A 14,565-nucleotide genomic window follows, 5' to 3' on the forward strand; every position below is an offset into this window, starting at 1 on the left:
GCGAGCTTATCATTGATTCTGAATATGAATTAAACTGGGTGACATTGAGTATCAAAGAACGGTCAAAAATGGTGATTGGCTGCTTTTATAGACCACCTGCGTCAGTATGTGTACTTGTAAAGAGCTTCAGACAGAACTTGCAGAATATCATTAGTAATTTTCCTGATCATGCTGTTGTAATAGGGGGTGACTTCAACTTGTCAGGTATAGATTGGGACTGTTATGCCACTAAAACTGGTGCCAGAGACAGGAATTCATGTGGAATTGTTCTGGATGCCTTGTCCGAAAATTACCTTGAGCAGACAGTTAGAGAACCAACTCATGAGGGTAACATCTTAGGCTTCCTGGCAACAAACAGCCCTGAACTTGTCAAATTAGTTAACATAGAAGAAGGTATCAGTGATCATAAGGCTATGACAGCATCTATGACAACGGGTCCTAGAAGGAATGTTAAGAAAGGTAGGAAGATATATTTGCTCAGCAAGGGTAACAGGATACAAATTCCAGAATATCTCAGCAGTCAGCATTAAATATTTGGTGATAAGGACAAAGATGTGGAGAAGAAATGGAAAAAATTCAAAGGGATATTCCAAGTAAGGTTTTAAGGGATGGGGAAGATGCAGCATGGTTTAATAGCCATGTTAGAAAAGCACTACATAAACAAAGAGCGCTTGATCTCAGATTCGAAAGAAGTAAAAACCTAGCAGACAAACCAAAGCTGAAAATGAGCATAAGGAGAGCAATGGGAGAAGAGTTCAATGATTTTAAAAGTAAGATGTCAACCAACCTGAGTAAAAACCCTAAGAGATTATGGTTGTATGTAAAATAAGTAAGTGGGTCAAAATCATTTATTCACTCTCTCAGTGACCACACTGGCACTGAAACAGAAGATAACAGCAAGAAGGCCAAAGTACTATACTGAATTCGGTCTTCCAAAGTTGTTTCATCACAGAAGATCGTAACACTGTCCATCCTTTTAATTGTTGTATGAACGTCAAAATGGCAGATATTGAGACAACCGATTGCAGAACTGAAAAGTAGCTACAATCACTTAGTAATGGAAAGATGCCAGGACCAGATAAGATACCTATAAATTCTATAAAGATTATATGAAAAAACTTGCTCCCCTTCTAGCAGGAATTTATTGTAGATTGCTTGAGCAACGAAAGGTACCTAATGACTGGAAAAAAGTGCAGGTCATTCCCATTTTTAAGAAATCCCGTAAGACAGATTCACACAATTATAGAGCTACATCACTGTTGTCAATCTGTTGTAGAATTATGAGACATGTTCTATGCTCAAGAATTATGACGTTTTTGGAAAAACAACATCTCCTCTATAAACATTATCATGGATTTCACAAACAGAAATCCTGTGAAACTCTGCAAACAGAGATCCTGTGAAACTCAGCTCACTCTGTTCCTCCATGTGATCCACAGTGCAGTGCACAATGGCGCTCATGGTGATACCATGTCCCTTGATTTCAGTAAGGCATTTGAAACTGTCCCACATTGTTATTTAATGGAAAAAATATGAGCTTACAGAGTATTGGAGCAGACTTGCAATTGGATTCAAGACTCTCTTGCAGATAGAACTCAATATGTTGCTCTTAACAAAACAAAATTGACAGATGTAAAGGTAACATCTGGAGTACCTTAAGGTAGTGTGATAGGTCAATTGCTGTTTACAATACATATAAATGATCTTGTAGAAAGTGTTGGATGCTCTTTAAAACTATTCACAGATGATGCAGTTGCCTATATCAAAGTAGCAATGCCAGGAGATAGTAAGAATTTGCAGAACGACCTGCAGAGAATTGATGAATGGTGCAGACTCTGGCAGTTGACCCTGAACATAAATAAATGTAACATATTGTGCATACATAGGAAAAGAAATCCATGACTGTACAGCTACACTATTGATGACAAACAGCTGGAGTCAGCATTTGCCATCAAATATTTAGGCGTAACTATCCAGAGCAATCTTAAGTGGAGTTTCCACATAAAACAATAGTGAGTAAAGCAGATTCATTGGAAGAATCTTAAGGAAATGTAACTCATCCACGAAATAAGTGGCTTATAAGGCGCTTGTTTGCCCGATTCTTGAGTATTGTTCATCTAACAGGGATCCCTATCTCATAGGACTGATAAAGGAGATAGAGAAGATCCAACAAAGAGTGGTGTGTTGCATCACGGGATCATTTAGCTGGTGAGAGATCGTTACGGAAATGCTAAACCAACTCCACTGTGAGACATTACAAGATAAACTTTGTGCATCAGGGGGAAATTTACTATTGAAATTTCAGGACAGCACTTTTGAGGAAGAGTTGAACAACTGATTGCTTCCCTCCACATACATCTTGCGTATTGACCATGAGGAGAAAATCTGAGAAATTAGAGCCAATACAGAGGCTTACCAACAATCATTCTTCCCACACACTATTAGCGAGTGGAACAGGGTTGGAGGGATCAGATAGTGGTACCAAAGGTACCCTATACCACACCATAAGGTGGCTTGTGGAGTATGATGTAGATGTAGATGTTGAATCAATTGAGGGAATTTGACATTCTTTTTAAGTAACACTATTGAGAAAATTTAGAGAACCAGCATTTCAAGCTGACTGGAGAATGATTCTACTGCCATCAACATACAATTTGCCTATGGACCATGAACCTAAGATATGAGAAATTAGGGCTCATATGGAGGCATATGGGCAGCCATTTCTCCCTCTCTCTATTTATGAGTGGGACAGAAGATGAAATGACTATAGTTGATACAGGGTACCATCCTCCACACAACATAGTGTGGCTTGCATAGTATATATGAAGATGTGTATGTTGATTAAGTAGAAAAGCATGTGTGTGTAAACAATTTGATGTTCAAACTTGCTGATGTTTATTGTCAAGGCAGGAGTCTCTCAAAGCTAATGAAGATTATAAAAGTAGCCTGACTGTAAATAAGAACAGGAAATATATGCTTGAGTTCATTTGTGATCAAGAATAAGTTTCTGTCCAATAAACAGTTTTTGGTTTAACTATGGAGTTTGAAGAATTTATTGCTCTGAATCTCCCAGTGTTTGAAGAGTTTATTGCTCTAAATCTCCAAAGTGATGAGTGACTTGATATTTGAGCATCAAGTGACTGTATAATCTTTGGTGAAGAATTATTTGAGGTAGAATAAACCAAAAGAGTTATATTAAAATTAAAAACTGATTGTGAAAGAACTCGCAGTACATACCAACAATAGGGGAGTGCATACCCATTGTCAAATGGCTAGTAGGAATCAGTGATCCATGCAGACAGAAAGGACTGTTCAGTAAATGGTAAACTGGATAAATGGGATGCTTTTATATGATTGAACAAGGGAAAACATTACAAGAACACCAGTGAACAGCCTTCAGTGTTGCTGAGTATGCTACTCTATGCTGCTATAGCAGTTCTAGGCAATGAAGTGTCACAAGAAGCAATGCTGTAATTTTTCGAGCATTGCTACAACGAAATATTTGAGTGGAACAGTCACATTTTTCTTGGGGTTGTGGAATAGTGAGTGATGATCCAGAGTGAACTGTATTTTACATGTTTGTCAAGTTAAAGTATGACTGATAAATGAATAGCATTGCCAATTACCTGTATGGCTGAAACAGAAGAAATATTTGCATGGATAAATAAGGACAAGGACAAGAATAAAGTGGAACAAGGGAAAGACACTAAGGATTCATAATTTTTGGATGGTAGCAAAATCAAACTGGGAGATTACACTATGTATGGCAGCACCCCTGGTTCAGGGTCATAAGTAGGTCAGCAAAAGAAGAAATGACTTTTAGTGAATTATGGGAAGCATAATGATAAAGGATTACAAGAAAACAAGAGTTAAATTTGGTTGGTTGACTTGAGGGGAGAGGAGCAAACAGTGAGGTCATCAGTCCCATCAGATTAGAGACGGATGGGGAAGGAAGTCAGCCATGCCCTTTCACAAGAACTATCTTGGCATTTGCCTGTGGGGATTTAGGGAAAATCACAGAAAACCTAAATCAGGATGGCTGGACACAGATTTGAACCATCATCCTCCCAAACGCTTAATCCAGTGTGCTAACCACTGCACCACATTACTTGGTGAGGAGTTAAGGGGAAAGAGAGAGACAAATGAAAGAGGGCTAAGAAAAGAATTAATGGAAGAATAGGAAGAAGAGACGAAAAATCCAGAGTTAAAGGTACTAAGAGGACTTAATCAATATTTACTGCCATATCTGGTGAGTCAGAACAAAGTATACAAGAACAGTAAGTGCAACAGCTAAGAGAAAAGGAAGAACAGAAAGCATGAGAGAGAAAAACAGCAGAAGAAATAAAGATATCAAAGCAAAGATTTCCAAATTGGATGGAAAACTACAAAAACTAAAGTAAACAAACATGTGCAGCCATGGGTGGAGAACTAGAGACGATAACCAATTTGGGTAAGAAAGAAAATTTGAAAGAAAAGAAAGACCTAGAAGAAGTGCGTAGTAATGTAACAAAAACTGAGGAGACTGTAAGAGATGCAAATGAAAAATTTTATGGACCAAGAGGAAACAGTGAAGAATGAAGTCACCAAGAACAATAGTAAAATCAAAGAAGATGACCAGGAGTACACTGAATAGAAATCAGACAGTTTCAAGTAGTGAACATAGTGAAACTATAGTAGTAGAATGTCACAATTAAGCAAAACTGGCAAATTTTATCTGCAAAGTCCACTCAATTCTGTCACTTTTTTTTATTTTTATTTATTACAAAGTTCAAGGAGAGGTGGCCTACCAATTGTATGAAAGAACAAAACATTTAAATTGCATCAACAAAGATACCAGAATATGCAGAAGTGTAGAGTATGCTCACATAGATGTCAGTAAATATCAATGCAAATTTTAAGGTGGTTCTTAGCAGAAAACTGCTCAGAAGAAGAAGAAAAATGAAATAAAGTGCTTGAAAATGTATGACAATACCAGAGAAAGAATATGACAGAGGAAATGCATTCCAATGAATTAAGGATAAGATTGGAAGAGGATTCATAACTATCTCAAAAACACCAAATTTGTACTAAAGGAGAATTCACATAGATGTCAGTAAATATCAATGCAAATTTTAAGGTGGTTCTTAGCAGAAAACTGCTCAGAAGAAGAAGAAAAATGAAATAAAGTGCTTGAAAATGTATGACAATACCAGAGAAAGAATATGACAGAGGAAATGCATTCCAATGAATTAAGGATAAGATTGGAAGAGGATTCATAACTATCTCAAAAACTCCAAATTTGTACTAAAGGAGAATTGTGTGAACACAGTCTACGATATCAAAAGGAATGGAAGAAAGAAAAAGAAACACAGACTGTGAGTGTCATTATGCTACAGTGTCAGCCAGGACCTAGTGGTGTCTCATATAAACTTTACGGGTGTAAATGACAATATAAATTTTCAAAATTTCATTTTCAATGTAAGGGTATTAGTCAAGCAGCAACACTAGAGCAAAAGGGACTGCAAGTGGTTGGGTGAAATTATGGCTCATGCTTATATCCAGTATGGTTTTACTTCATGTCTTTCACATATCAAGAGCTAACAGCAACAACGGGAGCAAGAGCAAGTAACAGTCTGTGCAGGCATGTGGTAGAACTGCCTCCCCCCCCCCCCCCGGCCTCCCCCCCCCCTCCCCCCCCCCCCTCCCCGCACACACAAAGCAAAGCACTGAGCCAGGTTCTGACATCAACATTGCGCACATGCAGAATGAGTGTGCTCGCTGCACGCAGTGATCACATGCGGCTTCACATAGTGCCACTCCTCATATATGCAGATCCATGATCAGCCACACAGATGATGCCAGGTGAAAGAATTATCCTCCAGCCACTCGCACTGAGCTAGCTGCTAATATTTGTCAACAAAACCCTGTGTCAGAGCTGCAACAAAATCTTGTGTCGGATCTGAATGCATGACCCACCTCACCAAAATGGATCATTATATAGAGGGAAACATTCCACGTGAGAAAATATATCTAAAAACAAAGGTGCTGTAACTTACCAAATGAAAGTGTTGGTATGTTGATAAAGACAATAACAAACACAAACACACACACAAATTTCAAGCTTTTGCAACCCACGGTTGCTTCATCAGGAAAGAGGGAAGGCGAGGGAAAGACAAAAGGATGTGGGTTTTAAGGGAGAGGGTAAGGAGTCATTCCAATCCTGGGAGCGGAAAGACTTACCTTAGGGGGAAAAAAGGGACAAGTATACACTGGCACACACACACATATCCATCCGCACATATACAGACACAAGCAGACATACGTAAAGGAAAAGAGTTTGGGCAGAGAAGTCAGTCGAGGCAGAAGTACAGAGGCAAAGATGTTGTTGAATGACAGGTGAGGTATGAGCGGTGGAAACTTGAAATTAGCAGAGGTTGATGCCTTGTGGGTAACGGGAAGAGAGGATATATTGGAGGGCAAGTTCCCATCTCCGGAGTTCTGATAGGTTGGTGTTAGTGGGAAGTATCCAGATAACCCGGATGGTGTAACACTGTGCCAAGATGTGCTGGCCGTGCACCAAGGCATGTTTAGCCACAGGGTGATCCTCATTACCAACAAACACTATCTGCCTGTGTCCGTTCATGTGAATGGACAGTTTGTTGCTGGTCATTCCCACATAGAAAGCTTCACAGTGTAGGCAGGTTAGTTGGTAAATCACGTGGGTGCTTTCACATGTGGCTCTGCCTTTGATTGTGTACGCCTTCCAGGTTACAGGAGTGGAGTAGGTGGTGGTGGGAGGGTGCATGGGACAGGTTTTACACCGGGGGTGGTTACAAGGGTAGGAGCCAGAGGGTAGGGAAGGTGGTTTGGGGATTTCATAGGGATGAACCAAGAGGTTACGAAGGTTAGGTGGACGGTGAAAAGACACTCTTGGTGGAGTGGGGAGGATTTCATGAAGGATGGATCTCATTTCAGGGTAGGATTTGAGGAAGTCGTATCTCTGCTGGAGAGCCACATTCAGAGTCTGATCCAGTCCCGGAAAGTATCCTGTCCCTTCCCTACAGCCTAGGTCTTCGTGGCAAATGAATCTGCTCCAGTCCTGAATCCCTGAACCATTACACCAACAACCTGAAAACAGCTTTCACATCCCGCAACTACCCTCCCGACCTGGTACAGAAGCAAATAACCAGAGCCACTTTCTCATCCCCTCAAACCCAGAACCTCCCACAGAAGAACCCCAAAAGTGCCCCACTTGTTACAGGATACTTGTGACAAAGGTAAATTGGTGTTCTCTGGTCAGCTTCTGTCTGTTTCTCTATTCTTATGTACATAATTCATGTCAGTATTTTTCAACCATGACTTATCAAACTGATAGATCAGTAATATTCACACCTGTCAGCACCTGTCTTCTTTAGAATTGGAATTAATACATTCTTCTTGAAGTCCAAGGGAATAAACTAACCTTTCCCATATATCTTCCTCTCCAGGGGGAGAAGTTTTGTCATGGCTGGCTGTCTCAATTACATCAATAATTTTACTGAATATTATCTACTCCAGGGGCCTCATTTTGATTTAGGTCTTTCAGTGCTCTGTTAAAGTCTTCATGCAATATTGTACCCTCGATCTCATCTTCATCTACTTCCTCTTCCCTTTCTATAACTTTGCCTTCAAGTTCATTTCACTTTCATAGCCATTCTGTATATTTCTTGCACCTTCCAGCTTTCCCTTCTATGCTTAGTACTGGATTGCCATCTCAGCTCTTAATATTCATACAGCTGCTTCTAATTTCTTGAAGGGTCTCTTTTGTTTTCCTATAGCTGGTACTTGTCTTTGCCCTAGCTATAAATGCTTCTAGGTCCTTATATTCCCTATCTAACCATTCCCGCTTTGCCATTTTGCACTTCCAGTCAATTACATTATTTAGATGCCTGCATTCTCTTTTATCTGCTTCATTGACTGCATTTTCTTATTTTCTAAGTCCATCAATTAGATTCGGTATCTCATGCATTATCTAAGGATTTTTACTGAGATTGATCTTTTTCCCTATTTGATTGTGTGTTGCTTTCACTATTTCATCTATCAAGGCTACTCATTCATCTTCTGTTGTGTTTCTTACACTTGTTTCAGTAAGTTATGGCTAATATTTCCTTTGAAACTCTCAACAACCTCTAGTTCTTTCAACACAGATAGATTCCATGTCCTTAACATCCTTCATTTTTACTGTACAGTTTACAGCCAATAAATCATGGACAGAGTCCACATCTGCCCACGAAAATATTGTGCAGTTTAAAATATTGTTTTGAAATTTCTGTCATACTGTTGTGTAGTCTATTTGAAACTTTCCTGTGGCTACATGTCTCTTCCATGTATACAACCATCTTCCATGAATTTTAAACCAAGTATTAGCAATACTTAAATTATACTTTTTGCAAAATTTACCACACAGTGTCATCTGTCATTCCCTTCCACCAGTCCATGTTCTTCCACTACTTTACATCTTCATTAACCTACCATTGAATTCCAGTACCCCATCACAATTAAATTTTCATTTCTCTTAACTACCTGAATAATCTTTTACCTCATCATATGTTGTTCTAGCCTCTTCATTATCTGCAGAGCTAAATGGCATATGAACTGTGGTGGGAGTTGGCTTTGTGTCAATCATGGCTATGATAATGTGTTCACTAAGCTGTTTGTAGTTACATACCCATGTTCCTATTTTCTTATTCATTATTAGATCCATTTCTACATAGCCCCTGTTTGATTTTTTATTGATAACACTCTTCTCACCTGACCAGAAATCCTGTTCCTACTACCCACTTCACTAATTCCCCTAATATCCAACCACAACCTATTCATTTCCTTTTTAAATTTTCTAACTTCCCTATCTGCTTAAGGGTTCTAATGTTACACTTTCCAAACTGTAGGAGATATGTTATGTTTTCCTGATGAAGATGTTCTCCTGAGTAGTCTACATCTGGTGAGACTATTTTACCTCTTCAATATTTTACCCAAGAAGATTTCATCTTCTTTTAACCATGTGCTCATAGTATAGCTGCATGCCCTTGGGAAAAATAAGAGCTGTAGTTTCCTAATCCTTTCAGATAGTCACAGTACCAGCATTCAACATCATTTTGGTTGATTTTATAATGTCAGATCAGTCAATCATCCAGACTGTTCCCTCTGCAACTACTGAAAGGCTGCTGGCTCTTTTCATGAACCACATGTTTGTCTGGTGTCCTCACAGATCTCACTCACTCTTCTCACAGATCACTCTTCTGATGTGGTAGTACCTATGGTACAGAAGTCACCTTACTTTGACAATGTCCATAGATCACGGAGAAGCATAGGGTGCCTAAAACATATTAATTCTTCTGGCTCTGATGGGATTTCTACCAGAGTATGAAATTGTCATGGTTGCATAATATGACTGCATTTGAGCTATCTTTCTAATAAGGATATACTTGCAAACAGACTAAAACATGCTGTAGTAATACTCATCTATAAAATAGGAAATAAGCAAACCACAATTGGTTTGACACTTGTTTCAGTTTTTCAAACATTTTTGAGAAAGAGGTGTATAATAGAACTGACTAACTGTTCTAAATGGAACTTGGTAACAGCTTCTTGACCTCATAAATGAAGTCTTGGCAAAGCTAAACATATGACCAAGTGAAAGCCTTTGTTGTGTGGACCACAAAATCCTATTATATCATTAATGGCATTCCTTTTTGCATGGATGGAATATTACCTTTATCATAGGGGACCTCAATCACAGATTCTATGAAAGGAATGAAACTAACTCTAGAACAGGAGAACATAATGTGTGAGGTCTCACATTAGTAATGGAAATCACAACTTCCACATACAACTCAGACAGTAGCTGGACAACTAGTTCACAGCAATAGTTTTAAGTTTTACTTTCACAAAGACTCGTATTATTCAATTTCAAACAAGCAAAAAAGACCTGTTAGTACAGGAAGTATACATTAACAGTCATACAAGAAATGAAACAAAATGCATAAAATTTGTTGGGAGTCCAAGTGGATATCAAATTGAAATGGATTAAAGGATTAAATACATAGATAAACTAACCAAGAAGGTCAGTTCATCATGTTTCGCCATCACAAGTGTCACTGTCTATGTTGATCTAATTTTACATGTTTCACTTCTTGTCATTTTATGGGGTTATTGTTTGGGGTGATGCACCTAAAGCAAACAAAAACGTACTAAGCAGAAGCGAGTAGTATTAATATTGTGTAAAGTAGGTAATTTCTAATCTTGTAGAGGTCTTATTAAGAATCTTTAAATACCTACACTTACTTCCCAGCACCTTACATTTACTCATTTATAATTTTTTTGCTGATAATGAAAATTACTTACACCTGATGTGTGATTTGCACATTCACAATACAAAATACCAAAAGCATTTTCCTGTAGTGCAGACTATGCCTCCTTGTCTTGTTTTTAAAGGTGGAGTTATGTACTATGCTGCACTCTGATTAGTGTATTGCTATCAGGCCTGTGTTATTATAAATGGAGGTTATTTTCTTTGTAAAATACCAGAGTAATGAAATATTAAGCTATGGTATTAATAAAAGACAAACAACAACTATTTAATACAACTGATGAAAGCAACAATTTATTTCAAAATGTTGCATTTATCTGGTATAGTCACAAATATTGTTCAGCTGTATAGTGAACATTATTGTTAATGCAGAGTACAGTTTAAATGTCAGTGATTTAAGTGATTTAAGATAATTTTTGTTAATTCCTTTCTTTATGCCATCTGTGTAATAAAAGGAATGGATGAATGACTGACAAAGCTGATGCAAAGGCTAAGATTGTACATAGTGAAGACAACCTATCAACTGAATTCGATTATCTGGAAAAATAACATTGCTTCCAATAGCTTTAATTGTAAAGATGTTATGGAGAAGCTAGAACTCTGTGACATAGAGAAAGAGCAAAGAAAGAGACCTGAGAATCACATTCCCACCATATATTGCCACACTATTCACAAGACTCAGCCAAACTCTGAACTAGAGTCATGCCCATCTTCTGACCAGTTGCAAAAATAATCACCTACTTGGGCTGTGTGAAAGATAACCAGCAGTTTCATAGATTTTGGCTCTGTCACATTTCTTGCAAATGTGACAAGCCTTATGTTGGACAGACATAATGTTATTTTTTATTATCTATTTGGCTTTTGGCCTTAAGTGCTTACAACCATACAGGCATAATGCTGTGTCTCCACAAGTTGCAATAAATACACTGTGTACACAATCTAATACTATACCAAGAAGGAAATTAGCATTGACTTAGCACTGCTTCATGAAGAAAGTGTCTGTTATCTGTCCATTGGGTGGTTCTGTGATAATATTATGATGAAGGCAACCAAAATACAGGCATTTACAAACCTTATGAATTGTGACTGGATTTTTTCCGTCAGTGCAACTTGGCAACCTGCATTGTAAACAATAAGATTGGAAAAACAACAAGCTGCATTTCAGTATGTACCAGTGGTGGCAAGCACAAACTGCTGCTCACATAAGTACAGGGCCAAGTGATAGTTAAATGGTATGGTGAAGCTGTTTCTGGGAGTTTTTTGTCCAGCACCCTCAATGACTCTATAAGCAGACAAACAGTGAGACTTGCCATTATGAGCAATGCTTCTGCTGAACTACACAAACAAGCCTCACAGTCCATGCTCACAGTTGCAATGCTGAAAGTATCCATCTTCTGCTTTATAAACTTCACATAAGCTTTCCATTGTGGAGAACTCAAGGGGTTAAGAGCATTGCATGTGAAAATCAAGGTTCTGGCATAAAGCTCTTATTTGCATCCTGTAAGAATTTTCTAAACTGAAGATTATCAATCTGACCAACTTTTATGCAGTATCAATGCAGTACAGAAAATTTAAGGCATATAAGAGTCTACTGACAATATTTTTGTTGGCACTGTTTGCATTTATATTGCCATATAAAATGACACTATTCTTACAATTATATTGCATATCTACAGGTTGGGTTAAATTATTGATAAATGCTTTAAAATTTTCAAGAAGCAATTAATGCACATATATTACAGACAATTTCATTTACTATGCCATTAATTCTATTTAAAAAATATAAAAACTTTTATCATCTGTGAGTAACTTAAGACCAGATTCCACTCCAAAGTCTAAAACTTTTTTGACATATATACAAGGGGGTACCCAAAAGAAACTAAACTAATTTTTTAGTGGGCAAAGCTTTTATAGAACCACATTTTGCTGCTAGGAGCATATAGAACAACCATTTCAGACAGTAAGTCAAGTGCCATCACTGAAGAAGGCCAGGATTAGTTTTGGCAGAGTTTAAAGTGATAACTGATGTGATTGTCGTTTTGCAATAGCTGATTTATGTGAATGGCATGCAGTGGTGAAATTCTTTTTGCTCAGAAAAGGTGGAACAAACTCTTGAAATTTGAAAAACAGTGTACAAGGACAATGCCATGGGGGAAACTTAAATGTTTGAGTTGTTTTCCTGTTTCAAAAATGGTTGTGCCAGTTGATAAAAAACCTTGTTCTGGTCTCCTTCCATAGCCTGAACACATGAAAATATTGAAAACTTTCATCCAATCATCAACAAAGATTGATGACAGATTATTGAAGAAATTGTAGAGTTGTTGGGAATAGCCTGGAGTTCAGTGAAGCAAATTGTGGCAGATGATTTGGGAATGAAAAGGGTGACTGCCAAATTTGTACCATGACTGCTGAACAAAAATAAGGTAACTTAGAAACTGCACTTTGAAAGTAGAGTTCCAGAATTTTCCAATTTATTTTTCAAAGATTATCACAGGTGACAAAACATGGTGTTGCGCTTATGATTCTGAATCAAAGCAGCAGTGAAGCCAGTGGAAGACTTCAAGTTCACCTTGATTCAAGAAAGCTCATCAGGTGAAATAAAATATTAAAACAAAGCTGATTTATCAAAATATCCACGGGTGTGCTGCTGGTCTATAGTGTCCAACGGGCACAATATTTCGGCGATCATACATGTCGCCATCATCAGGTGAACTGACGGACTGAGCTCCTGTGAACGTGCAGGCAAGGAGATCCGTATGCTAAGGCTGCTCAGAGGGAACTGGGTTCGGTCGCGGCGGCGGCCGATTTAAATACCCTCCGCCCGCGGCGCGCTCCCTCCGCCGTCCGCGCCCCGCGCCACGGTCGCGCGGTGGAACAGATTGCGACGGCATCTGAGATGACATCGGTGTGATGGCTCTGTCTGCCGTGGTCATCACAACTATACGTTTGCTCGATTTACTCTTGATTAACCTGATCACTGGTTCCCAAGCCTTGCTAAGATTATAGCCACAGTCACGGTTTATGAGGTCGTCATTGGTGCGAATTTCGATGGCCTCTCTAACAACGCTGTCCCAGTATCTCGACGTCTGTACCAGAATCCTCGTGCGGTCATACTCCATGGCGTGATTTTCTGACAATGTTCAGCGACCGCTGACTTGCTCGGATACATCAGTCGAGTGTGCCTCTGGTGTTCACGGCATCGATCCTCGATGGTACGCATCGTCTGACCAATATACGACTTGCCACATTGACACAGAATCTGGTACATGCCGGCCTTCCTCAAACCGAGGTCATCTTTGGCGCTCCCCACCAGTGCACGAGTTTTATTTAGAGGACAAAACACAGTTCTGACCCGGTGTTTCTTCAGAATGCGGGCGATTTTCCCTGAGGGTGCGCCTGTGTATGGAATAAATGCAGTGCCTACCTCCTCCCTCGTGACTTCATCCATCTCAACAGGTTGTGCTGCAGTGGTTGGGCGGAGAGCACGTTGAATCTGCCACTCTGAGTACCCATTTTTTCGAAATACTGTTCTCAGATGTTCCAATTCCTGGGGTAGACTCTCTGCGTCAGAGATAGTGCGCGCCCTATGTACTAGAGTTTTATGTACCCCATTCCTCTGTGAAGGGTGGTGGCAGCTGTCTGCGTGCAAATACAGATCAGTGTGTGTAGTCTTCCGATACACCCCATGACCTAGGGTGCCGTCAGCCCTTCTCTTGACCAAGACGTCAAGGAAAGGTAATTTACCCTCCATTTCAGTCTCCATAGTGAATTTGATGTTGGGGTGTATGGAGTTTAGATGTGTAAGGAAGTCAAGGAGTTTATCCATATCATGTGGCCAGATGACGAACGTGTCGTCCACGTAACGGAAAAAGCAAGTAGGTTTCTATACGGATGATGACAGGGCTTCCTCCTCGAAGTTCTCCATGTACAAATTCGCTACCACCGGTGAGAGTGGGCTACCCATGGGGACTCCCTCCGTTTGTTCGTAGTATTCTCCATTAAAAAGAAAATACGTGGAAGTCAAGACATGCCTAAAAAGTTCAGTGGTCTTCTCGTCAAACTTCTGACTAATCAATTCTAGTGACTCTCGCAGGGGTACCCTCGTAAACAAGGAAACAACGTCAAAACTCACCATGAATGATATCTGACTCATCCAACCTGAAGCTATCAAGGCGTTTAACAAAATCCACAGAATTACGGATGTGATGAGGGCATTTACCCACATAAGGACTTAATAT

General features: G+C 39.2%; 1 protein-coding gene across 1 annotated transcript in view; it reads right to left on the minus strand.

The window, feature by feature from the left end:
• Nucleotides 1-10,412: 10,412 nt before the first annotated feature.
• Nucleotides 10,413-14,565, minus strand: part of LOC126423367 (retinoid-inducible serine carboxypeptidase-like) — a 119,853-nt gene continuing 115,700 nt past the window's right edge. The window contains exon 10 of the mRNA XM_050087249.1: nt 10,413-10,501. Within this exon, the coding sequence (XP_049943206.1) occupies nt 10,496-10,501 (6 nt within the window). The 3' untranslated portion in view covers nt 10,413-10,495. The remainder of the gene's footprint in view (nt 10,502-14,565) is intronic.

The sequence above is a fragment of the Schistocerca serialis genome, chromosome 1, assembly GCF_023864345.2.
Source record: "Schistocerca serialis cubense isolate TAMUIC-IGC-003099 chromosome 1, iqSchSeri2.2, whole genome shotgun sequence".
Lineage (NCBI taxonomy): Eukaryota > Metazoa > Arthropoda > Insecta > Orthoptera > Acrididae > Schistocerca > Schistocerca serialis.